The 26,580-nt window shown below is 49.1% G+C and overlaps 1 protein-coding gene across 5 annotated transcripts in view; it reads right to left on the minus strand.

Moving 5' to 3' along the window:
- Window positions 1-26,580, minus strand: part of KLB (klotho beta) — a 613,689-nt gene that overhangs the window by 352,684 nt on the left and 234,425 nt on the right. For 3 of the 5 annotated variants that reach the window (XM_078678324.1, XM_078678321.1, XM_078678325.1), the window contains one exon: window positions 14,599-16,339. The exons of the other annotated variants lie outside the window; for them this stretch is intronic. In XM_078678324.1, coding sequence (XP_078534450.1) covers window positions 15,957-16,339 — 383 coding nt within the window. In that variant the 3' untranslated portion in view covers window positions 14,599-15,956. Of the gene's footprint in view, window positions 1-14,598; window positions 16,340-26,580 lie in introns of those variants that run through there. 5 annotated transcript variants of the gene reach the window in all.

Consider the following 26,580-nt stretch of genomic DNA (forward strand, 5'->3'; position numbering starts at 1 on the left):
CTCCCCCGATGCCTCTCATAGGCTTGCAGTAAAGCAGAAGGAATACCTTGCACTTGCAAGTGAGGCAGCCAGGGTGCACTATCGTGCGACACAACATAGGATCTACGAGATAGGCGATAAAGCCAGTAAACTACTGGCGTGGTTGGACAGGCGAGAGGCGGCCAATCGCTGGGTGGCCGAGATAGTTGTACCGGATGGGGTGCGATGTAGTGACCGGGGCGGTATTGCCAAAACGTTTGCCAAGTACTTTGAATGCTTATATGTCCCCACATCCACTGCGACTCAGGAGGAGACTGCTGATTTACTCTCCACCCTGCCCCTGCCACGCATGGACCCCCAGGATGTGACTGATCTAGATGCGCCGCTTGACACTGAGGAGGTGTCCAAAGCAATAGGGGCATTGTGTTCCGGTAGAGCCATTGGTCCTAGTGGACTCCCAATTGAATTATATAAAGCAACCTCGCAGGTCCTGGCTCCGTATCTCCTGCAAATGTACAATGAATGCGTCGACCGTGGGGGGGCTGTCCGAGACACAGAGACTGGCGAATATTGTAGTCATACATAACGAAGGAAAACCCTGGGATCCAGAAGTCAAAATCCTAGCTAAGCTCCTGGCCCTACGACTGTCGCCTTATTTACTTAAGCTGATCCACCCGGACCAATCCGGTTTTATGTCAACAAAAAAGACAGCACTCAATCTCCGTCACCTTTACGGGGTGTTGGGCAGGGCCTCCACTATACAAGAGGATGCGATAATTGTGTCCCTGGATGCCAAAATGGCATTCGAAATGATGGAATGGACTTTTTATTTGCCTCCCTGAAGTGGTACGGCTTTGGCCCACGTTTTTGGGCCTGGGTATGTTTATTGTATACCAAACCGCTGGCTCGTGTAACATTCAACAGTGGCAGATCGTCGTTTTTAGGTCTCGGCTAAGCGCGCGGAAGCGCGTTCTCGCCGAGAACCTATTGTTGCCGTGTCTGCTTTCCAGGAGACAATCCTGGCCACGCGCATCGCCTTGGAGGCGATTTCAAACTTGCACGCGCACAAGTACGAGCGCTGTTGCAAGTTTCTTGCAATGCGCGCAGCTCCAATACAACACACGCATGCGCATACACATAAACACACACACAAGGGCACACGCACGCACATACATACAGAAACACACCCCCCACACGTGTGCACACACACACAAGTGCACCGAGGCCCACCCCCCTCCCCCGCCCCCGCCACCGTCGCACACATACATACACACACGAGCATACACACACACACACATACACAAGTGCACCAAGCCCCCCCAGCCCTTTTGAACTTACCTGGGCAATCTCAGGGGACTCTGCTCTCAGCACGCGGCGCGCAACCTCCTGCCGGCGGCCCCGGGGCTCTCCACCGCTCACAGGAGCCCCGGGCCGCGAGACGCATTGACTCCGCCTGCCTCCTCTTCCGGTCCGGACGCGGCCCCGCCCCGTCACAGGCGACCTTGCCTGACTTCCGGTGCGGCCGCGGTGGGATTCCGGGGGCATTTTTTGCACAAACCTTGTTCTCTTTTTCTTCCCGTTGAGACTTCGCCGTCTATCTATTCGCTGATGTTACGCCTGACGGTTTCTGGTTGCATACAGTATTTAAAGTTCCTTATTGTGTGGCAGGTTATGGGTAGTGTATGGCACAATGTGGGGTGATTTTCAGTGTCTTGCGGTGATGTTAACTGGCTTTTCCCTCACCATTGTTATCCCCAAACTGCAAAGTCTGAGAGGAAGCCTGTGTCCTGTAGATGGAGATGGGAGTCTCTTTAGAAACTGCTAGCTAGCTCACTAACAAATCTGCCTTAAAATACTGCATAGTGAGATGCCTCTTGCAAGGAAAAGAGAGATCGCTCTCACAGCCAGACCATTTGCAATACATCGTCTCTACTGTTTCTCAGTAAATTTCTATGTTTTATACCACGTCCAATCCTATTTATATATTGCCACTTCCTACTGATACCAACATCTGAGTTACAAACTTAGTTACAGATAAGAGCGGATGAGAAAAGCATACCAGGACAAGATAAACATAACCAAGACAACAAATGAGAACACTGCTCCTTAGACACTCCTTGTCCCATCCATCTCTTGCACCTAAGAATCATACAGGAAAATATAAACGTGTAAAATGTGCCTAAAAATTAGCATGTTAACATTAACTTCTCAAACAGGATTGGCTTTATGATGATAAGTGGCTCAATTTTATGTGGTGTTTCTTATGTGTCAACTGTTGCTGTATTAAATTATTATTTGTGTAAATGCTTTATACAGTGTATGTTTCGTCTGCCCATTGGTCATCTTGATATGCGATTCTCTAATAAACACTTGCAGCAGTGCAACCGGTGATCTTTGGATTTTCTGCGATGATGGTGGAATCACTGTCTTATGTACAAAACTCAAATCGCCAAGAGTCACAGCCTACTCATTGTTTTTGATTTTGCTTGACACATCACATTCATTCCCTTGTCCATGTTCCCCTGTGCCTTGTGGTAGTCAACACGCCTCAGGAACTTTATTTTCTGTTTGTTAAATGTTTAGGAATGTTGACTGCATCATGTTGTGGTAAGGATATGCAAGTATGTGAGGTTGTGAGATGCTGTGTGGCAAGGCTGTAGATCACAGCTTTCCAAACTTTTCATGTTGGTGACACCTTTTTGTGAAACAAATTTCAGGGACACGGTAACGCGAGCGAGCGCAGCGAGCTAGTCCAAACCACCCACAACCCCACACACAACCCACACACACAACCTCTTACACACACAACCCCACCCCCCCCACACACACACTACCCACCCCACCCCACAACCCCCCACGCCCCCCCATACGCACACCCAAACACACACCCACACACACACACATCCCCACACACACACACACCCCCACACACACATCCCCACCCCCACACCCACACACACACACCCACACACACCCACACCCACCCACACACAACCCCACACACACACCCACACACATCCACCCCCAGATAATGTACGTATATTTGTATGGATCTAAAGAAAACCCACATGGTTGGTAACAGAGCATGAACAGAAGATTTGCACATTTGTGATATTACGTTTTATATATTTACAATCACGTTACATTCCACACATATTTACAATTGTATGCACAGTGAAGTCAACTAATTTGCCCAGAATCATGATTTTATTTTTTAAATTAAAATTGGCACAACTGCCGCCGCACTTTATCTTCGGCAGCTGCATGCCTTTGGTGCCTGTTGACATTCTTACCGAAAACAGACTCCCTTAGAGCCAGCCTTTTACTGGTAAGCATGGCACCTAATTTACAAAAGATATTTACAAAATGTTAAGCTATTGTCATTATAAATTACAATAACTTTTATTTAAGTATTAATTATTTAAAAAAATTAAAAGCCATTGTTATTTGTAATATCATATCAATACATCTAAGTCACGTAAATACAACACAAATTGCAATAGAAATGCTATAGGTGTCACATTTGCAAAAGTTAAAAACTATTGGCATTGTCATACACAATGCCAATAACTCAAACTTCAATGCTGCGAGACCTATTGCATTGTAAATGCTTGTTTGAGTTAGGGAAGGGTACGAGGCAGGGCTGCCCTCTGTCACCACTGCTCTTTGCGTTGCACTGGAACCGTTGGTGGTGTGGATTCGGGGAGATCCGTCTATTTGTGGATTAAATTGGGCGCCGGACTGGTCAGACAGAATATCCCTATACGCTGATGACATTCTTTTATATCTGGGTAAGCCCTGGTCCTCGCTGCATTCAGTGCTCCATATCCCCACACAACCATTCACAAACCCATTCATAGACTCTTACCAGTACTTACACACCCACTCACTGATTCATAGATTTACACACAAATCCACTCACTCACCCATACAGCCACTCAGTCACTAATACAACCACAGACATATCCACTCATACGCCCATTCAGCCACTAAGACACTGGGTCAGTCACCCATAGGGCTACTCACACGCCTAGTCACTTACCCATACAGTCAATCACACAGCCACTTACTTACCCGTACAGATACCCACACACCCACTCACTCATTCAGATACTATCGCATTCTCACTCACCTATACAGTCACTGACACAAGCACACACTCACCCATACAGACACTCTCACAATCACTCACTTACTGACTCATATTCCCCATAACTCACCTTTACTGCCTTTCACATACCCAGTTACTCACCCATATACACTGACACATCCACTTACTTGCCCACACAGCCATACACACACTCATTGACCCATTCAGCCCCTCACACATGCACTCACTAACCCATACAGTCACTAACTCACCCATGCACTCATCCATATAGGCAGTCACACGGTCCCTCACCCCTCCACAGAGTCACTCACGCAACCATACTGGTGCTCAGACTACCAATCACTCACCAATACACTTACGTACCCACTCACACACCCATACAACCACTTAAACACCAACTGCAGACTGATACAGACATTCACACAAGCAGTCACTCACCCATACATTCACTGAGACACCTAATCACTCACTTATAGTCAGTCACGTACTGACTAAATCATCCCTGCAGGCACCTTTTCACCCACTATTTCACCAAAACACCTTGATATATATATTTAACATTCTTAAACTTTTCTAAAATACACAGTCACTGGATGATTTCATCAGTGTTGTCATTTGAGATGTCATCAGTGATGTCACTGATCGTGTAATGAGTGATGTAATATGCAAGGTCATAAGCAGTGCATTGCGGGGGTGTGAGTTATAGTTAGCTGTGCTAACTATAACTGCTAAATTTCATTGGTTTTGTACAAGTGGAATCTGAGCCTAACTGTTACGTCCCTGTAACCTTTGTTTTTTTCAATGCATATGTTTGTGTGTACGTGCGTGTGTGTGTTCATATATCTGTGTGTGTGTGTGTATGTGTGTGTGTGTTCATATATGTGTGTTCCACAAGGAGTTCTATTAGACCAGACCCACTCTCCCGGCTGTCAGTGTAGAAGGCATTGTCCTATCCATAATCTTTGCTCTTTTGGATCCTTACTTCTGTTAGTTCCCTTTTCAAGAAAGCTCAGAAGGTCATACTTTGTGCAAGAAGCTCCCGTGTGGTACAGGCTACCTCTCTGCTCACAAAACACAGTTTTCTCAGCACCAATATGCATTTGGGAAAGAGTGTGCTTAAGAAATATTATAAAAAGTACAAATTACTTGTAGATATTCTTTTGCTTTCATCTCGGATGTGAAAAATCTTGTTTTGTCTTTAGATATTATTTTCAATTAAGCCGGACTTAAGAGAAATGCTTGTGCGCCCTTATCCTGAAAAGTATTAATTAACTGCCGTAACTGCCATCTTCCTTCCACAGTAACAGGACAAAAATCAGGATGCACAAAAAACTCTACTCCTGCCGCTCTGCTCTGTCTATCTGGCCTGGCCAGATCGTACAAAGCTTGCCTAGAAAGAAAATTAGATAAACATATCAATATAGCTCTGGGCCTTGTATTAGGTTGGTTCAGTCCCGCTTGATTCTTCACTCGGAAAGGGAAGCGGTGGGCTCGCTGAATCTCCGTGTCCCATGTCCACTGTACCAATTCCGGGAAGGCTTATGGGAAGAGTTTCACAACTAACTTCCGGCGGTCCGAGCCTTCAACTCCTTCTGGTACACCAAGAATTCTTAGATTATTCCACCGAAGGCGGTTTTCCATGTCCTCAAGCTTCCAGGATATCTCATTCCTCTGTGCTGTCAGTGCCTCAGTGGCTGTTTTCTGCACTATCATCTCAGCCTCGGATATCCTTTCAACGATCTCTGAGCAGGATTTGGCAATCTGCTGGATTGAATTTTGTAATTTCCTACATGTGCCTTGAGTTTTTTGGTTTTCTGCCCGACTTTCTTCTCTATGCACCATCATTGTTTCGTATATAACTGCCAGCAGGATATCACCTGGCCATTCCAGTAAATTTTCTTGATCTTGTCCCCCGGATAAATTCTCATTTCCATTATTGGGACCATTGTCCGGCTTCTCCTTGGAAGATTGACCAGGAATAGCAGACATTTCAGCCTGCTGTGGAAAGGCAGATGTTGTTCTTTTTCATACAGTCCAAGAGCTAGACATCCCATTGTCTTTTCCAGGGGTCTCATCTTCCTGGCATATGCTACTGGTTTCACTCCATCGCCTACTTATTGACCCAAGAGGGTCGTCTGATATCTGTAGCGATTCATCGCCTGATGAGTTAGACTGATCCGAGAGGGAGAAAAATGGACCCTCAATGTCTGTCTCCATCAGATTTACCCCATTATTTGAGCCATCCATATCATTTGCTAATAATAGCCTATCGCCCAGTGAATTCAAGACCTCTGCTTCTTGCCTCATATCTATTGTAGACACGGTTGGTAGCACCACAACTGGCTGCGCCTCACTCCTAGTATCAGGTTTTAAAGTCAGTTTTTTCAATAAGGGGCTGCCGTAAGGGCCGGCTCTAACTCAGCCTCCCTCCCTAGCTCCATATTCATCAATATGAGTCCCAAAGCCCCTGTGTCTCTAATGCTCACCTCTCCTGGGAAATCTACAGTTGTTGCTTCCTCGTTATTGTCCTTTCCAAGATTCAACTTTTTCCCCTTCCTGGCTGCCATGAAAATTGCTGGGGTTACTCTTCTCCCGCTATCGGTGTTGCTTGCCGGACTGTTACTGCAGCTGTTCTCAGCCGCTCGACATCGTTGTTTACTTTGGGTGTTTTCCGGGGGCTTACTCAGCGCGGCCTTTCCTCCTGCACCGCGGGTCTTTCCGCTCCTGGCCTTTTTCGGCGGCATCGCAGTTTAAACAATAATCCAGCCCCATCCCGCAAACACCTGCCGCTGGGCTCCTCGAGCCGGACGCTAACCCAAACAGCCATGTAAATGAGGGAACCGCGGACAGCCAGCCACAAGACACTGCAATGAGAGTAAGTCCCACAGCTTTCTCGGGTTCACTGTTTGATTTCTTCTGTTCTACCTGCAGATCCACAGTCTCTCATCAGGGGGTACAGGGAGGTCATGTTACGAGTGCTCATTCGGCTGAGTGATCAGCCGCCATCTTGCCTTCTGGACTACGCAATGTTGAGAAGATGTAATGTTCTAAAAATGAGCATCCTACCAAAGATTCTTTATTATTTTTTAGGGCGGTTCCACTAGAAATGACAAGGAAACAGATTCAGAAATTACAATCTATATGTAGCAGTTTCCCGTGGGCACAGGGGAAACCCCGCAGAGCGATAACATTTATGTCCCTTCTGCGAGAACGAGGGGGCTGGGCGGTCCCCAACTTTCAGTTTTACTACTGGGCATGTTTATTACAACATATGGGAATTCAATTAGTTGGGGTAAATGAGGAAAGTATAGATTATATACCTCATATTTTTCAGCTGCTACTAGGATCTACAACAGAGAGAATTTTTTGCAAGATCCTTGAACCCAGTTACTATTAAAAAAACTTGTTTTAAGGTGCTTCAGGCCGCTCATAAGGCCTGGCATCAGATCAGGTGGCACCTACAGATAGGCAGGATTAATTATTATACCCCAACGGATGCCCCTGCTTTACTTATGGCATCATGAATAGATGGAGAAGTAAAGGAATTCAGACTTTAGGAAACCTAGTAGATAGTATTGGTGTTAGGACATATGCTTCACTAATGTCTGAATATGATCTCTCTAAAGCAGACTTCTTTAAATACCTACAGATTCGAGACTATTTGATTAAAAGAGGTGATGCCCCACGTTTAGCACAAAAACATAATTTATTAGAAGTGGCGAAGGGACTGGGAAAGATTGGTAACATATATCAAGCACTTATTGAAATACAAAAGGATGACGTGGAGGCACAACATGCTATATGTTAGGTTGTATGTAGGAGGAAATATTCAGCAGGAGTCTATTATATTAGCTGACAAACTTATAACCCCTTCGCTGCGGGGGTTATTCCCCCGCTGTGCTGGGGGGAGGGGGGCGCTCACAGCGCCCCCTTGCTCATGACGAGCTGAGCTCGTCATGAGCTACGGCGCTTTTGTGCTCATGACGAGCTCAGCTCGTCACAGGTGTATTGCCTCCCGTGGAACGCTCAGCACAGCGGGGGAATTCTCCCCGCACCTGAGCGTTCCACGGGCCATGACGAGCTCAGCTCGTCATGAGCACTGGAGCGCCGTGGCTCATGATGAGCTCAGCTCGTCATGAGCGTCCAAGGTGTTAATATCCTCCAATCTCAAACACAACAGTATAAAATCATGCTTAATTTATACTGTACACCAGCAAAAATTGCGTGTTGTGGGGGATGAATGAGGGCAAATGTACCCGGTGTGGGAGGGACCAGGCAGATATAGTTCATATGTTTGCTACGAGCCCAGAATTGAAACAACTAATTGATATGATGCAGACCTTCCTGACAGAAGTTACAGGGGTGCAGATTGAGATAACCCCAACAGTTATGATGCTGGGGGTTCTAGAAGATGTTATGCTAGCACAGGGAATGTACACATTCAGATATTTAATATATATTGCTGTCGCTGTGGCTAGATTATGTATAGCATCATTGTGGCATCAGAAAGAACCCCCCTACCTTTGAGATGTGGAGAGGTAGGTTATTTGCTATATGCAACTTAGAAAGTAACCTTTATGCCATCAAAGGGTTACAGAAACGGAGACTAGGCGTTAAAATCGGGGGGTCTCTTACTAAATTTATAACACCTGCAGCATATGGAAATTAAAAATTACCCTCGGGAGGCCAACACCGGATACTACTTTTATTCTTGCCTTTCCCTCGTTTTTCACTATTTTTTGTATATATTATTTAATTGTTGTGCCTATGGTACAATCTGCCTGGTGGGGCACTTATAAGTTTACTACTTTGGAATGATCAAATTCTATTATGCTGCATAATTTTTTGTTCCTTCTCTGGTTTTATGTATGTGGTGCTCTCTGTAAATTGCTACTTTCATTTAGGGCTCAATCTGCATGGTGGGGCTTTCAATACGGTTCCTTCCACGGAATGTTCAAATACTATTATACTGTATACTCTCCTGCTTTTTTATTTTGTTTTATGTATGTGCCCTCTGCAAATGGCTACTGGCTAGAAAAAAACTAAATGTAAAAAATCAAAATAAAAGTACAAATTATTTGTATTCAGTGTCAGATGTGAAAGGAAAGATGTAGGCAACAGATTTTTCACATGAAGGAGGTTCCATTTTTATTACATCACACAGCTAAAATATTTTCCTCTCCACGTTTCTCCTCAGATGTATCTAAAACTTTGTTTTACTTAGATCGCCTATAATGCTGGTAATGATCTCTGCAATCTCTCCAGAATATTATAGATAGAGGAAGTTTACCACAGAAGCATCGAGCATATCCAACCATGTTTACATCGACTATTTGCTACCCCTCACCATCCCAGCATTAAGTTATCCATGCAGAAACCACCCATCTATGCACATTGAGTAGAAACAGTATCCTCTCTTGCCAGAAGATATTTCCCTAGGTGTTCCCAAATGTCCCTAGGTCTTTATGTACATTGCTGAAATGTTACAGATACCTTGTCTTGGGTGTTAACTTTTACCAAGTCCACCTCTACCACATTGCATCTCTATTCTTCATAAAGTTCTGTTTAGTGTTTTAAAATGCCTCAAGTGGTATGCGGAGCACAGGCCCACAAAAGCTCTACAACTCTTGTTTCTTCTAAAAAGTCTGTTCACTTTGTTCCTCTGACATTTGCTCACTAGATTCAGATTGATCAAATTGGTGTGGAGATTGGTCTTTCAAATTTCTGGGCTCATTCAGCTAGGGCGCTGTGCCTTTGAGCAGCCGTGTAACTTCTGTAAGGCTGGCTGTTATCCTGAAGCCATCAAACTGGCTTTATGAGGCCTCTTTTATGATTTTCTATCCCAAGTCAGTGTCCCATGCTGTACAATCTGCATTTAATGTGCTTTGAATGTGTCAAAATAGACCCTCCAAAACGTTGCAGAGCTTCCCTTTGCGAATGAAGGTTCAGGGTCTATTAGCACCCAGATTCAAATGTTCAGGATTGGCAAGTCAATCTGAATGCTGCCCTTGCGAGCTTCAGCTGCCGATGTGGGCCCACAAAGAGAGCATTCTGTGGCTGCCGGCTACCGGCTCTTCAGGTGGCCTTGTTATGTTATATGAACTTATACAGCGCACAGATACTCCGAGGAGTGTCCCGGCGCAAGCCTGAAAAGGGTCAGAGTCAGAGGACAGAACTAGAACAGAAAAGTGTTCTACTTTTTCTTAAAGATCATATAATCTTTAATGTCCCGCAAGGCCAATGGTAATGCATTCCATGCCAGCGCAGCCATCCGGGCAAAGGAGCTCCCACCAAGCCTCTGGCGATTAAACCGAGGGATCTGCGCCAGGAGTTGGGAGGAAGAACACAACTGTCTTGCCGGAGTATAAATAGCAAATCTCTTCTGCAAATAAATGGGACCCAAACCATGGAGGGCTTTATGAGCAATGGCAAAATTTTACATTTTATCCGAGCCTCCGCCAGGAGCCAATGCAGAGAACGCAGATGAGAACGCACACTGTACCTGCTGGAAGGCCCAGCAGGAGTCTGGCGGCCGAATTTTGGATCACCTGTAATTTATTCAAAAGGTAACCAGGAATGCGAGCATACAGTGCATTAGCGTAATCGAGGCGAGAAAGAATTAGAGCCTGGACAACAGTTTCCTTTGCAGAATTAGGCTGAAGAGGAAGAAACTTCCTTAAGGACTTCAGGATGCTAAAACAGGTGCCAGTCAACTTCTTAACCTGTGATGAGAAGATCAGGTTCTCATTGAACCAGACCCCCAGATTCTTAACAGAGTCACCGTAAAGCTGTGTAGGGGGAAACCAGGGGGCCATAGCTTCTCTCTAAAGTTGGCGGGGAATGTGCCATACAAAAGGATCTCCGATTTCTCCTCATTACACTTGAGCTGTGCCTGAGCGAGTCAGTGAAAGACCGAGGATAAGCAGTGTTGAGCGGGGAGAACTGCATCCTCGTCTCGTCCCCAAGAGAACAGCAGCTGGGTGTCATCAGCGTAGGCCATCACCTTAGTCCCTAATGCTTCTGCAAGATAAACCAGTGTGGTGACATAGATGTTAAAGAGAAGGGGGCTAGGGGATGGCCCCTGTGGAACACCTGTGGCCACTGGTTCAGGAGCCGAGGCGTTGGGCTAATAAACAAATTGAAAAAGTTGTTTATTTTTAGGTCGAGCTTGGGCAGCGCATGCACTGCTCTGCCAGGCATGCTGTATTCAAGTAGGGACTTGAAGCTCTGCCCACTCTCCACCCATATTTTTCATTGGCTTGTGTCATTGTCAACTGTAAGCTGTGGCTGTTCTTTGGTCAGCAGGCTTAGTAGGCCTTCCTTAGTACCGCCTTGTCTCATTTTGTAACCTCCTATGGCGACACGCCCTGTTACGAGTGTTGTTACTCAATAGGCTTTAATTACAGCCTCAGAGCACTATTTTCTCAAATGGCTTTGTGACGCTCTCTCCTAAAGCTTTTTTTAAAAATTATAGCACGAATGCATTTGCAATACAATCGGTCTTGCATTTACAAAAGGTTAAGCTATTGGCATTGTAAAAGACACAGCTTTTATTTATCGGTTTTAAAAACAATACATAAATAAAAGGCATTGTCATTTACGATGCCAATAGCTCAATCTCTCGTAAATGCGAGACCTATTGCATTGCGAATGTTTGTATGAACTGTATTGTAGCATTTGGGTTAATATTTTCACTTTGATAGGGAAGGGGAAGGGCTAGCACAGAGGGAAAGGGGACTGGCTTCCGATCAAAGAGCTGCTGTTATAGCCTTCCATGGAGTTAACTGTTCCACCGCACGTTGAATAAAGCAGTAAAGGGTTATTAATTACCCTACCTTTATAGAACGATATTGTTGGGAAGGGTAATTAACAATAGCTACAGCCCGCAGGTGCAGGAAATAACAGTTAATTGATGACAGGCAATTTTTTCTCCAGCACCATGTTGTCTGTCTTTAGTTTATTTGTACTATTTAAATTGTGGATCGCCAATCCATTGAGGTTATACTGCAAGAACCTCAGAGAAGAGGAGGTAATGTAATAGTTTAGTAGATGTGGAATCTTAAAGGGTCTGTGGGGGCAAAAAGGAGCAAAAGAAATGAAAGGTGTTGACTTTGTTTTGCTGCCCTCATTTTCAAAAAAATGTCCAGTCAAAATGTTTTCCCCGCGGAGAAACAAAGTTAGCAAGTGCAAATGCACTGATACTTTAAATGCATGGACCTGGAAAAAACACAATCGCTACGATTCTGAAATTGCAAATGTGTATTTATCTGAGTACACCTCAGAAATCCAACATTTACAGATTCCAAGGAGTGCTCCTGAAATGTTTTTTTGTCATTGCCAAGGAAATCAGAAATGTAGGGGTAACTCTACTGGAACATATCTCCAACTTTCTTTGTGAATTAGGAGATTTTTAGGTAGTACAGACAATGCCTCCTAATGAAAGTTGAGTGAGAGCTTACTGCTGAGATGTTGGTGTAACCTGCAGTTCACTTGTTTGAATCCTGGCAAGACTGACTCAGCATTTGAGCCTTCTGAAGTGGATGAAATAAATTAACTATAACTATAACTATAAAGAAAAGATTGTGGCAACAAGGTATATGTAAAACACTACTTAACAATCATTATTATCATCAGAATCTTCCATCAGGTTAACCACTTCCTGAAAACCTTCACAAAATCAACACTCAAGATAAAAAAGAAAAATAATAAAAGCGCCTATAAAAAGTGGGTATGCAAATTAAACATGTGACACACGTCAATATAGAATAACATTAACGTTCTGGGACCTGGATTCTGAAAATAATATTCACTTCTTGTTGTCCCCAGATGCACAGGCTCTCCCTCTTTTTAAACACATTTTGCAAAGGTCCTTATAAGTACTTTTTTGATAGGGTACTTATACTGAAATGTATTGTGTTAAACCTTCTCCATTAAACTGCAATGAGATTGCAATGGTGAGAAATAAATCAGTCTGCTACCCATGCCCTATAGAAAGCTTTGATGTTTACAGAGCAGTCAAACTGGTGTTATTAAAGTACTAACTGATGGATATCAATTCACCAAAATGGCAGGCATGTAGTAGTGATATCACGCACCTGTTCACCATCTATGACATCACAGGTTTGACCCCATGTTCTATTCTTAGCCTGCCATTAGCTTCCAATTTGGTGATTAGGCTTTGGGAAAAAAGAACAGAGTGAAAACACCAAAAACCAATACCTCTTCAAAAGCCCTCCTTGTTTTCTGCTCCTGCCACTGCCCTCCTGCCACCTGAGGCTTAGAGCAGGAGGAGTAGTGCCACAGCTTTAAGTGGAATGAAAAAAGTGTGAGTGGGGGGGTGCCTCTAAAAGGGGCATGGCCTAAGAAGAGTAACAAGGAATCCTTTCCAGGACGTGTGGCCTACGTAAATCGGGGCGTGACTTAAAAAGGAAAACTAAAATTCTTTACTTCCCATAGGTGCCACCTGACCAGTATTTTGATGCTTCTCTGTTACCTTTTTTTGTATCCATACATATCACAGATTTACAAACATGCACCTAAAACATGCCAGACCAACTGGCATTGTCAAGGCTTGTTAGTAGTATCAGATAAAGTTCCAATAACAATGTCATGGTTGTGAATAAATAGAATTGAAGATATTTCAGTTTTGAAAATATGAGACATACTGTCTGTGGACGGAGTGGTGGCCTCCGGAGTGTCTTAATCACTCGCATTTTTCCTTCACACCACTTTCCTCTGAAATGTTTTACTCTTCCCACATCTTTCTGAAATCCCACATTTGTATCTCATACCTCGTCTCTTTCCTCTTCAGCATGAACTTCCTTTCATCTCCTTCTCTTCGTCATTCCCACTTTCACCTCGTCAACAGCTTGTGTACCTGATTAACACACTTTTACACAGAATCACAATTACAATTGGTACAAGAGGCTGCTGCTCTGTGCTCTGCAGAGGAGCCACGGATTGGAGGAGCATGTGCTCTGAACACCTTTATGACCCACTTATAGGCACTACTAGAAACTTGCACTACCACTACCTTCAGCCTCAAACTGCTGAGGTCCCAATCATGGCTGATTATAAACACTCACTCACAACCAGAAGTCACGAGTGAACTCTGTACACAGCATGCACTGTGCAAGAGTAAGAAGTTGCAGGAAAGAAATGCAGACACACAACATCCTGTAAAAAAATACTCTTATGGAATGGACGATTAAGTTAAATATGTGAAATGTACACAGGAATTACGTCATTAACATTGATTAACTCAATGGGTTTTACAGTCATGGTTCATAAATAAATTATCTTTTTTTCTGTAAAGCTAGGAACATGAATACAGATAGGGACCAGTTTCAAGCCCACTTGTAGCCCAGGCCAGAGGAACCAAGAGGACGAATCCGAATGAGCAGATGACACTCCTGCTACCCTTCATTCACGCAATGGGATAACTATATAATGGAAAATGGGGCGGGTTTTATAACCCAAAACAAAATATACATATACTTTTCCATCGGTTCTGTGAAAGGTAAAAGTCTTTACTAATCCCACAGGAAGTGCCAAAATAAGTGATTCTTCAACTTCCGAAGTGAGCTCTGATTAGGTGAATGTAAAGCATTTTTTCTGCTGGTTAAGTTTTGAGAAATTGCGATTTTTTTCTGTTGAAGAGTTTACAGTTTTCTGTTTTAACTGCTGTTTTTCTGCGCTTTGCAGCATACATTTCACCACACTATAAAATAATTTTCATTCAAATCAAATTTCAGCCAATCCGAAGACCGCATGCATAACTTTTTTTTTTAAGTTTACCTTTTGTAGAACATTTCTATGCACAATAAATGACACGTGTATGCCGAATTTACTATGCAAGTTTGCCTTTTTCTGCTGTATTATATGTGCAACAGTATTGTATAGATGAACAGACACAAAGTGTTGCAAAAGTCCTGATTTTCACACACAAATGTATACAAAGTGAAAAAGGGTGCAATCCTAGTAAAGTTGAGGACTTTCAATAGACCTCCACGAAGGTTGCAAAATAAAATACTTTGCTTACTCCTAGTTCTGATACTCGCAGCATAGTAGCTCGGAGAAGATCGGACATGGAAAAACGTGTCCCCTCTACTATTGACGAGATCCCAATTACGGTTGTCCGTTTTCCTTGTTACCATCCTTACTTTTAAAGTCAATGCCGCCAGGGTTTCATGTGGTAAGGATTGTGACTGACACGGAACACTAGTCCATGGAGTAATTACCTCTTGAGAGCTACCTGACAGAACTTCTCATCATTCCATTTAAATAATTTAAAACATCATTTTGTGATTCGCGATTTAAGTAATTCCTCATCCTCTACTATTCAGTCATGTTACCTATTTTTTCAACCAATATAGTTCCGTTCATGAGTAGATTTACGTCACAATTATTTTGTCATAAATAAAACAAGATAAAATGTCCATTTACTAGTGCACGGTGCACACAGCAACAGTTGTTTCTTCTACGCACTACGCATGCTGCGTCTTCCAACGGTCGACGTCACATGTTCGTCTGGAGTGAATTTTGAGGCATTTTATCAAGAAACGTCGTTAAAATTATCGCCAGTTTAGCGCAGTAAGCTGCCACTAAAGGATCGATAATGGGCTTGATAATATGCCCTTGACGATTCCAAAAGAAGTCCATGGTCTGGTGTGAACATCGGCTTCTATTGAAATTCTCAAGGGTATATTATCAAGCCCATTATCGCCGCTATTGCGGTAGTTTCCAGCTGCTAAAGCGGCGATAATTTTAACGCCGTTCTTGATAATATGCCCCTTAGTGTCCTTATTTTCTAAGCCTCGTTTGACAGAGAATTGACGTAGCACTGAGCCATTCTCGGCAGCGAGCTCTAGGACTTTCTGAAGAAAATATAGTTTGCCGAAAAACGTTTTTCGTGGTAGAGTTTTCTCCGTTTTCGTTTGTGCTTGCGAATGGCGAGAACAGTCAAGAGCAGGGCAAACACGACAAAGAGGCAGAAACCGAAGAATACCAGGGGCTTCTTCTGCGTGAAGAACAGGCAGATGCGGCAGGGTGTGTCTTCGTGGGCGAGTCTGCATGGGTTCTCCGTGGACTCCGAGGGGAAGCCGTTGTTGTAGATTAACGTTTTGTAAGCTTCTACAGAGGACTTGGGCTGCAGCTCAGAATTAAAAAACCCGAATGGCGCTTTCTTGTAGGTGTCTTTCAATCTGAATGCGTAGTAGCCTTTGATGTTGATTTTATCAATTTGATGTGCTGTGGAGAAAATAACATTGACATGACGTGAGTATTTATTGATGGCATATAGTGACAAATTGATAGCAAATTAGAAATACTGATGCAATTGTATCTATATAGCGCTTACTACACCTGATGAGGCCTTGAAGCGCTGTACGGCGAGTAGCGCGCTCTACCAAGCAGTTCGCTACACCGGAACCCAAGCTTACTGGTTAATTCAGTGTTTATTGTTAATTATTGTGATTAGTCATGTGTGCTTAACAACAAATGGCATGCTTTTACTCCACTTACATTGATACAGGTGATGTCAATACTAGTTAGGTGTGATCGTTAGTGAGGGCTAGGTAGTTTCAGGTGAATGGTTGGTGATATAGCTAGGCTGGCGGAGATTAGATAGTGTTAGGTTGCAAGGTTAGGGTTTTAAAGAAACCCTCGACTATCTCTCGTCCGACATCGCCTTATTCGCGGAGACCTGGACCAACGCCGCTTCCGTCCCCGACATCAACACCGCCATCCCAGACGGATACAAGGTCCAGAGGAAGGACTGCCACAACCGCCCGGCAGGGTGCCTCGCCATCGCCCACAAGAGCAGCCTCCGCCTCACTACCTCCAGCAAAACCTTCCCCTCCGCCAAACACCTGCAGTTCCAGATCCAGACGAGCCCTAACACCACACTCCGAGAAACCCTCATCTACAGACCCCCCGGCCCTTGGACACCCTTCGCCACCACCATCAGCGACTTCATCACACCCCACGCCATCGCATCAATGAACTACATAATCATTGGGGACCTCAACTTCCACCTAGACAACCCCAGCGACCCCAACTCCACCATCCTCCGTGACAACCTCGCCAACATCGGATTCAACCAACTCTTCACCACACGACCCACAGAGCAGGACACAATCTCGACTCAATCTTCGCCGCAGGTAACAGCATCCACTTCAGCCACACAACGCAGCCATCATGGACCAACCACCACTGCGTTCACATCACCGTCGACAAACCCAAGGCACCAAAACCAACACCCCGGCCGCCACGAAGGAACTGGAGCAAGGTTATCGACGAGCACCTGAACTCCACCCTCACCCAACACAACCACGGCTGGGCATCCGATGCAAACATCGCAGCCAGAGGACTCCACACTTGGATCTCCAAATGCGCAGACGTGCTCGCCCCACTACACAACCCCAGCAAACAGCGCCCCAGGAAAGCCGTCTGGTTTACAACCGATCTCCAAGAAGCCAGGCGCACCTGCAGATGCCTAGAGAAGAACTAGAGGAACACCAAGACAACGGACAACTACTTCACCTACAGGAACGTCATGACGGAATACTACAACCAAATCAGAACGACTAAAAGGAATTTCATCCAAAACAAAATCCTCACCAACTCCAAGGAACTCTTCAGTGTCATTCAGGAAATCACCAACCCACGCAGCGAAGCCACAGACGTCAACCCGTCCCAAGACCTCTACATTAAGCTCGGAACTTACTTCCACCTCAAGATCAGAACACTTTACGACTACTTTGTCAACCACCCACAAGACACCACAGCCGCCCCTCTCCCCCCCTCCCCCGAGACACCAGCCAGTCCATCATTTGCAACTGGACACCAATCACTACCAAAGATACCACCGCGACCATGAAAGGCATCCACTCGGGAGCCCCCACCGAGCCCTGCCCCCCGCACATCGCACCCGAACTTCAATGCACCATTGCACCCGAACTTTAATGCACCATCAACACCACCTTCACAACAGGCATCTTCCCAGACGACTGGAAGCGCACAGAAGTCAGGCCCCTGCTCAAGAAGCCCATGGCCAATCCCACCGACCTCAAGAACTACAGGCCCATCTCGCTCCTCCCCTTTGCAGCCAGAGTGTCAGAGAAAGTAGTCAACAGGGAACTGACACGATTCATCGAAGAGAATGCCATCCTCGGCCCGTCCCAATCCGGATTCTGAAGCAACCATACCAGAGAGACCAACCTTCTCGCTGCCACAGACGACATCCGCACCATCCTGGACCAAGGGCACTCCGCAGCCCTCATCCTCACCCTTTCTGCAGCCCTTGACACAGTCTCCCACCGCACACTAATCGCAAGACTGCAAGACGCCAGCATACATGGTACTGCCCTGGACTGGATCCGATCGTTCCTCACCGGAAGAAGCCAAAGGATCAGACTACCACCCTTCCTCTCCTCCCCCACGGAAATCACCTGCGAAGTCCCGCAGGGGTCATCCCTGAGTCCAACCCTCTTCAACGTCTACCTGGCCCCCCTCGCAGCCATCGTCTGACAACACGGCCTCAACATCGTATCCTAGGCTGATGACACCCAGCTCATCCTCTCCCTCACCCTTATCCCATCACCGCAAAACTCAACTTCCAGAGAAGAATGCAAGACGTCGTAGTCTGGATGACCAACAGCTGCCAAAAACTCAACGCAGAGAAGGCAGAAGTCCTCGTCCTTGGGACCACCCCCTCAGCTTGGGACAACACCTGGTGGCCCACCGCCCTCGGAAGCCCGCCCACCCCATCAGACCACGCCAAAAACCTCGGCATCGTACTCGATTCAGCTCTCACCATGAACTGTCGGGTCAACGCCGTCACCTCCAGCTGCTTTAACACCCTCTGCATCCTCCGCAAGACCTTCAAATGGATCCCCCTGAATCAAGGAAGACAGTCACCCACGCACTCATCACCAGGAGACTAGACTATGGAAAAACCGCTCTCTACGCCGGCATCAACAAGTCCCTACTCCTTAATCTCCAGATAATACAGAACACCGCGGCCAGACTCATCCTCGGAATCCCCCGGCACAAGCACATCAGCCAACACCTGGGTAGAATTCACTGGCTCCTCATAGAGGAGCGTCACCTTCAAAATCCTCACTCATGCCTACAAATGCCTACATAGCAACGGACCCAAATACCTCAACGACAGAATACATTTCCACGTACCTAAGAGAAACCTCCGATCGGCCAACCTGGCACTGGCAGAAACCCAGCGCATCTACAGAACCAGGAGCAGGCGGAAGATCGTTCTCCCACATTGCAGCTACGACCTGGAACGAGCTACCGGCCAACATCAGACTCGCCCCATCCCTGAACACTTTCCGGAAGACCCTCAAGACCTGGCTCTTCGGCTGAATGGATCTACGGACCCCCCTTCCCCCCGTCCTCATCGCCTAGAGACCCTCACGGGTGAGTAGAGCGCTTACAAATCCCTGATTGATTGATTGAAAGAAGGAGAATTTGTTATATATGATATGAAGTGTCATTCAATTACAGAATTACAATAGGAGAGACCAGGGTTTTAAGTGGAATAAAAAAACTAGGGAGTCTCTCAAAGGGGGGTTGTAGGAGAGTGGGGTCTGCAATCCCATGGCCACCCCAGATTTTTGCTTTTTGCTTCACTGATTTACGACTTTCCCTGGCTGTGGGCCTGCTAATCAGACCCACAGCCTAGCTGTTCTCTCTCTAAATTACAACCATGTACCTTAGGTGCATTTTACCAATTGGTACTGGGCCACCTTATCAGTCCCTGTACAGCATACCTTAGGTATCCAGGGCATAGGTGTACCCAGGGCCTACCAGGGGCTGAAGCATGTATTATGCCACCCCTGGCTGGCCACCCAAACAGACACAACTGGCTGCACGACAGCTGGGGCAAGGTGGTGTAAACACCCTTTGCTTTAGATATAGTATTCCTATATCTAACCCTAAAATGGACACATATATTCCTATCAGTCACTCCTATGGCAGGCCTTATCAATCCTGAAGGCAGAGTGCTTGGAATTATGTGAGATGGTGCTCTGGCATGAGCTGAGCCCGTTTGCAGCTTGCGGAACCAAGTCCAAATAGCTGTTCCATGATAACGCTATACCATATACTCTTAAGTGCATTATAATCCTCGCGGTTAAATGCTAACTTTGGTATAGCTTTATCAAAACATGTCGAGTAAGGTGTCATACGAATTGGAATACTAACCCCTCGCCAATTCTGGTGACGGGGTTAGCATTCCACCCTTCTAGAGGGGCACGACATGTATGTAACTGTGAACCCCGGTTAAAGTCAGACATAGCCTCAGCTCCACAAAATGGATGCTGCCACCGAGACACAAGTCTGCCCTCCTGCTGCTGGGAGTCCTTCCAGCAACGGAGGCATGGACAAAGGGTTTCCTGTCAGGGGCGGTGCCAGCACCATCCCAGACAGGATTTTGTGTATTCCAGGTAGGCAGGGCTGAAAGGAAGGTGACTGCAAGTGGCACCCCGGTGCTCACTGTGCATATGCCGGCTCAAACCAGTTCCTGGGGCACACCAGCCCCTGAGCTGGGGAGAGACCGGACAAAGGAGAGGGGTGTAACCACCCCCCTCCTAGTCCCACCCATAGGGCAGGACTTAGTCGCGTGCCAGCCCCTTTTCTTAGTATAAAGATAGGAGCAGGCCCCCTTCCCAAATTAGATAATCTTGGATCTTGAAACTACTTTCCACGAAAGGAACTCTTGACTCTTCTGAAGACTCTCCCTTGTGGCTAAGGAGTAGCCACCCTGCACCAGCAGGCACCATCGAAGCTCTTGCGGTTTGCTGTAAGTCCATCCTCAGGATCAAGACTGCCCAGCTCGACGAGACCCGGATTCCCTGCCATCTCTGACCTCTACCTACATCATCCAGCACAGCTGAGATTCTTGGGTGCGACGAGACCGTGGGACCGGCCATCTTCAAGACCTGCACAACGCTTCTCCAGCACGACCCCCGAGAGACCCTTGAGTAAGTGCATTGGGGTTTGAGAAGCCCTAACCCTAAGCAGCTCAGCACCGAAGTCCAGCCTCCCAGCATCCACGAGATCTGCGTGGGGCCCTTCTGCTTCTTTGCTGCTTGCCACGTTGTCCGGTCACTTGCCCGTTGGCTAGTGACCCTCTTGACGACGTACCACGACACTTCCACCGCTGGTCTGGTTGCTCCAGACTGGCCCTTGCTCCCCTCCAACAGAGGAGCACCCTGGACCCTCCTGGTCCACTCCAGACGCCATCTTGAGTCCACCGCGTGGGCTTTCCTTTGCCAAGGCTTGTTGCTCCAATCCTGGTTTCAGCAGCGCCGACAGCAGACACCCTCGTGGGACAGCTCGCCCCTCCATCCTGGTCGCCGACAACGCCTCCTGGTCCGAGAGACTGCAGAGCCAAGCGACGCCCACTCACCTGGTCGAGGTGCCCTCATCCGGTGCCATCCTGGTGCCCATCTGATCACTGGCTAGTGATCAAGAACTGAGTCCCCTCTGCTTTCAGGTCATCTTCAACTCCGATCCAGGCTGGATCCCATCGAACTTTGTTAGAAAGGCGACCCCGGGGGAGGCAGAAGATGTCTGACTGACCACCCCTAGGTCCACCTCTCCTTCGAGAAGTAGCCGAGCGTTACCGAGAGGCCTCCTGGGTGAGGGTCCTCTCCTAGGATCGTACAGCAGAATAATCACAACACTACAGACGGACACCACACCAGAGGTCGAGATCTTAAGCTTTTATAGGTAATAAAGGTTGCTGGTTCTTGGCAGTATATACAGGCAGATCGAAGGATCCGTAAAGTCTCGTAAAGGGGGGTAGGGTAGCGGGACAGTCTCAACTCGGGTGGAAGAAGGGATACCCTACGCACAGCTCGCAATCCTCGAGCTGGGGGGTTCCGAGAGGTCGGGCCGCGGCAGCGCCAGCAGGCCCTCAGGCTGGTTTCAGCAAGGTAGGCCGGGGCAGCGCCAGCAGGCTCTCAGATGGTTTCAGCAAGGTAGGCCGCGGCAGCGCCAGCAGGCTCTCAAGATGGTTTCAGCAAGGTAGGCCGCGGCAGCGCCACCAGGCTCTCAGATGGTTTCAGCAAGGTAGGCCGCGGCAGCGCCAGCAGGCTCTCAAGATGGTTTCAGCAAGGTAGGCCGCGGCAGCGCCAGCAGGCTCTCAAGATGGTTTCAGCAAGGTAGGCCGCGGCAGCGCCAGCAGGCTCTCAGATGGTTTAGGTTACCGGAGATGAGTTCGTCTGGTGTCGGCCGTGACAGCGTCAGCAGGGCTTCCAGTCCAGGATACAACTGACGTCCTAATCCAGGGCTGGCCCAGATATAGGACTGGAGTCCTTTGATGTCCGGACCCTCGCGCCTGGGGGTCAGAGGGGCCGGGATGATGGTGTCCAGACACCCAGCAGGGGGGTGGAGCCAGCGCCCAGGGAGGCCGGAGGGCGATCGAAACCAGGCGCCCGGGGATGGCTGGAGGGCCATCGAAACACCCTTTTCTCCGGGATCTGTCGAGTGGCCACTCGACCACCTGGGTGGATCTTGGTGCCTCGATGTCTGGGCTTCGCTGGGGCCTGGGCCGGGGCCGAGGCCACGTGGTCGTGACGTGGTGGGCACTAGATGGAGTCGGGCGCGGCCTCGTGCTTAGGTCGTGAGGGGCCCACGATGGAGCCAGGTCGGTAGTGGGGGTCCGGGATGGTGGCCGGACCAGCAATGTTGGGGCGTGCAGTGTCGGGCAAAAGGGCTGCCCGATGCTGGGCGGAGGGCCGATGTCCTCCTGGGCCCGCCATGCGGGAGGGGTAGGACCACGCCATGAGGCCGGGTCCAACACGCGTCCCCCCCAGCTGAAGGCAGGGGAGAGTCACCCATCGTCTTGGGGATTCTCCTCGCCGAGGCGGAAGAATCGGGACAGGCCATCAGCATTGGCGTGGTCGTTGCCGGGGCGATGCTCCACAGTGAAGTCCATCCCCTGCAGCGAAATGGACCAGCGCAGCAGTTTTGGGTTTTCTCCCCGCATCTGCATCAACCACCGCAGGGGCTGGTGGTCGGTCTGTACTCGGAAGTGGGTGCCGAAGAGGTAGGGCCGGAGCTTCTTGAGGGCCCACACCACGGCGAAGGCTTCCCTCTCGATGGTGCTCCATCGCTGCTCTCGTGCCAGTAGGCGTCGGCTGATGAAGGCCACAGGCTGGTCGATGCCTTCGGAGTTAACTTGGGACAGTACGGCCCCGATGCCGTGCTCCGAGGCGTCGGTTTGGACCACAAACTCTCTGCTGTAGTCGGGGGCCTGGAGCACAGGGGCGGTGCACATGGCAGTCTTCAGAGTTTCAAAGGCTGCCTGGCACTCGGGGGTCCAGTGCACCTTCTGTGGTAGTTTCTTTGAGGTCAGTTCTGTGAGGGGCCCCACAATGCTCCCGTAGTTCTTTATGAATCGCCGATAATATCCGGTGAGCCCCAGGAAGGCGCGGACGGCGGTTTGGGTGACCGGGGGCTCCCAGGCCCGGATGGTGTCTATCTTTGGTTGGAGGGGAGCCACTTGGCCGCTCCCCACTTGGTGTCCCAGGTAGGTCACGGACCCTTGGCCTATCTGGCACTTACTGGCTTTGATGGTGAGTCCGGCCCGCCCAAGGGCCGTCAGGACTGTCCAGAGGTGGGTCAGGTGCTCATCCCAGTGGAGGCTGTACACTGCAATGTCATCGAGATAGGCGGCGCTGTACTCCTCTAGACCGGCCAGCACCTGGTTCACTAGTCTTTGGAAGGTTGCTGGTGCGTTCTTCATGCCGAAGGGCATCACTTTGAAGTGATAGTGGCCATCTGGTGTCGAGAAGGCCGATCGCTCCTGTGCACCAGGGGTAAGGCCAATCTGCCAATACCCCGCCGTGAGATCGAAGGTGCTGAGATATTTGGCGGCCCCTAGGCGATCGATCAATTCATCCGCCCTGGGGATGGGATGGGCGTCGGTCCTGGTGACGGCATTCAGTCCCCTGTAGTCAACACAGAACCGGAGCTCCGGAGCTGCTCCGGGGGTGGCGGCTTTAGGGACCAGGACAACGGGACTGGCCCAGGGACTGTTGGAGGGTTCGACTACCCCCAGAGCTAACATCTTGGCCACCTCGGATTGGATGCAGGCCCGTACCCGGTCGGGCACTCGAAAAGCTCGGTGTTTTACAGGCGGGCTGTCTCCTGTGTCTACATCGTGGACACACCACCGGGTGACCCCCGGAGTGAGGGAAAACAGATCCGCAAACTGCCCCAGCAGCTTCCGGCAGTCCTGTTGCTGCTCTGGGGTCAGGGAAGAGGAGAGCGTGACCCCTTCGATGGAGCCGTCTTTCTCGGTGGTGCGGAGGAGATCTGGTAGGGGTTCGGAGTCGTCCTCCGCTCCGTCATCGGTCGCTAGCAGCAGGCTCAGTTCAGTGCGTGCAAAGTGTGGCTTGAGCCGGTTAGCGTGCAGAACCCGGAGGGGGTTCCGGGGGGACTCCATGTCCACCAGATAGGTGACTGGGCTCTTGCGCTCCACCACTTTGAAGGGCCCCGTCCATTTGTCCTGGAGGGCACAAGGTTCGACCGGGGACATGACCCAGACCTGCTGGCCCGGCTCGAATTCGATGAGGCGTTCTGGTCATACCAGCGTTTCATCTCCTCCTGACTAGCCTCCAGGTTGGCCTCGGCAAGTTCCCGGAACTTCCGAGTCTGATTGCGGAGGGTCAGGAGGTACCGGTAGACATCAGGTGGGGCCTCTCGAACTGCTGTCTCCCAGCCTTCCTTGACCAGGCTGAGGGGGCCTCGGACCGGGTGTCCGTACAAGAGTTCAAAGGGGCTGAACCCCAGGGACTTCTGGGGTACCTCTCGGTAGGCGAACAGGAGGCAAGGTAGCAGGACATCCCATTTGTGCCGGAGTGGTTCTTCTAAGCCCTTGATCATCCCCTTCAATGTTCTGTTAAATCGTTCCACTAGTCCATTTCCTTGGGGATGATACGGGGTGGTGAATTTATAGGCGACCCCGCACTGTTGCCATAGGGACCGTATATGCTTCGAGATAAAGTTGGAGCCTCGATCACTCACGACTTCTCGGGGGAAGCCGACTCGGGAGAAGATGCTCATGAGGGCTCGGCCCACCACGGGAGCTGTGATGGTTCGGAGAGGAATGGCTTCGGGATAGCGGGTAGCATGGTTAACCAGGACGAGGATGAAGCGGTGCCCCTGCGAGGTTCGAGGGTCCAGGGGCCCTACGATGTCTATCCCCACTCGCTCAAAGGGGGTAGTCACCACGGGGAACGGCTGGAGCGGGGCTTTGACTTTCCCCCCGCTCTTCCCGCTGGCTTGACAGGTCGGGCAGGTCCTGCAGTGGTTATGCACATCGGTACGCATTTTTGGCCAGAAGAAATGGGTCACCAGGCGGCTGTAAGTTTTGTCCTGCCCCAGGTGCCCGGCGAGGGGCACATCATGTGCTAAGTTCAGGAGGAAGTCTCTGAATCGGAGGGGGACGACCAGTACCCGGCCGGCCCCTAGTTCAGCAATCTTTTGCTCACTGTAGAGAAGGTCGTTGTCCCAATAGATCCAGTGGGACCCCGCGGGGTCTCCAGCTGCTTGGGTAGCGGCTTGCTGTCGAATCCCCTCGAGGGAGGGTCAGGTTTTCTGTTCCTGCCGGAAAGTTCACGGGTGGGGCCACCTTCTTGGCGCCATTGAGCGAGTTCTGGGAGGTGGTCGAGCTCGGTGAGATCTTCTTGGTCGGGCCCTTGGGGGCCGTGTTCGGGGTCGGCGTCCTCGGGGACGACGGGCGGCGGAGGGGCAGGCCACTCCGGCTCCTCGGTGGGAGCTTCCCCCGCTGGGGGGGAGGCTCGGGCGGTCATGGAGCGGGTGGTCGCACAGACCCACTCGGGAAGGCCTAGCATCCCCAGGTGCTCTCTCCGTTCGACGCTAGCCCAGGGGGAACTTTCCAGGTCGTTCCCAAGGAGGCAGTCCACGGGGGCATCGTCGCGGACAGTCACTTTCAGCACGCCCGACACTCCCCCCCACTCGAAGGGGATGCGGGCCATCTGGCACAAAGTCTCTGAGTTATCTGCGGACCGGACTGGACACAGGACATTAGGAAGGATCTGTTCCGGGGTCACCAGATGGCAGCGGACCGCTGTCACGCTGGCCCCAGTGTCACGGAGGGCTTCGGTCCGGCGTCCATTGATGGTGACCCACTGGCGGTATTTCTGGATGTTGCCGGGGATCGGGCCTCGGGGGATCAGGTCGTGAGTACCCAGGCATGCTAAGGTCATGGCGGCGGGCTCCCACTCGGCTTGCTGGGGGTTGTCTTCCTCCTCCTCTCTTCACCCAGGGCAGCGGCTGCGATCTGGCGGGTTGGGGGACCGGTGGTGCCGGGTCGCTGATTCATTGGGCAGAGAGGGTCATTCGCATAATGACCCAGTCGCTGGCATCTGTGGCACGTAACGTTCGGGCGGGGCCCCGGTCTGGCTGGGGGGCCCCCTCTCTGGCCCAGGGCTGGCGAC

Source organism: Lissotriton helveticus, chromosome 2_2, assembly GCF_964261635.1.
Source record: "Lissotriton helveticus chromosome 2_2, aLisHel1.1, whole genome shotgun sequence".
Classification (NCBI taxonomy): Eukaryota; Metazoa; Chordata; class Amphibia; order Caudata; family Salamandridae; genus Lissotriton; species Lissotriton helveticus.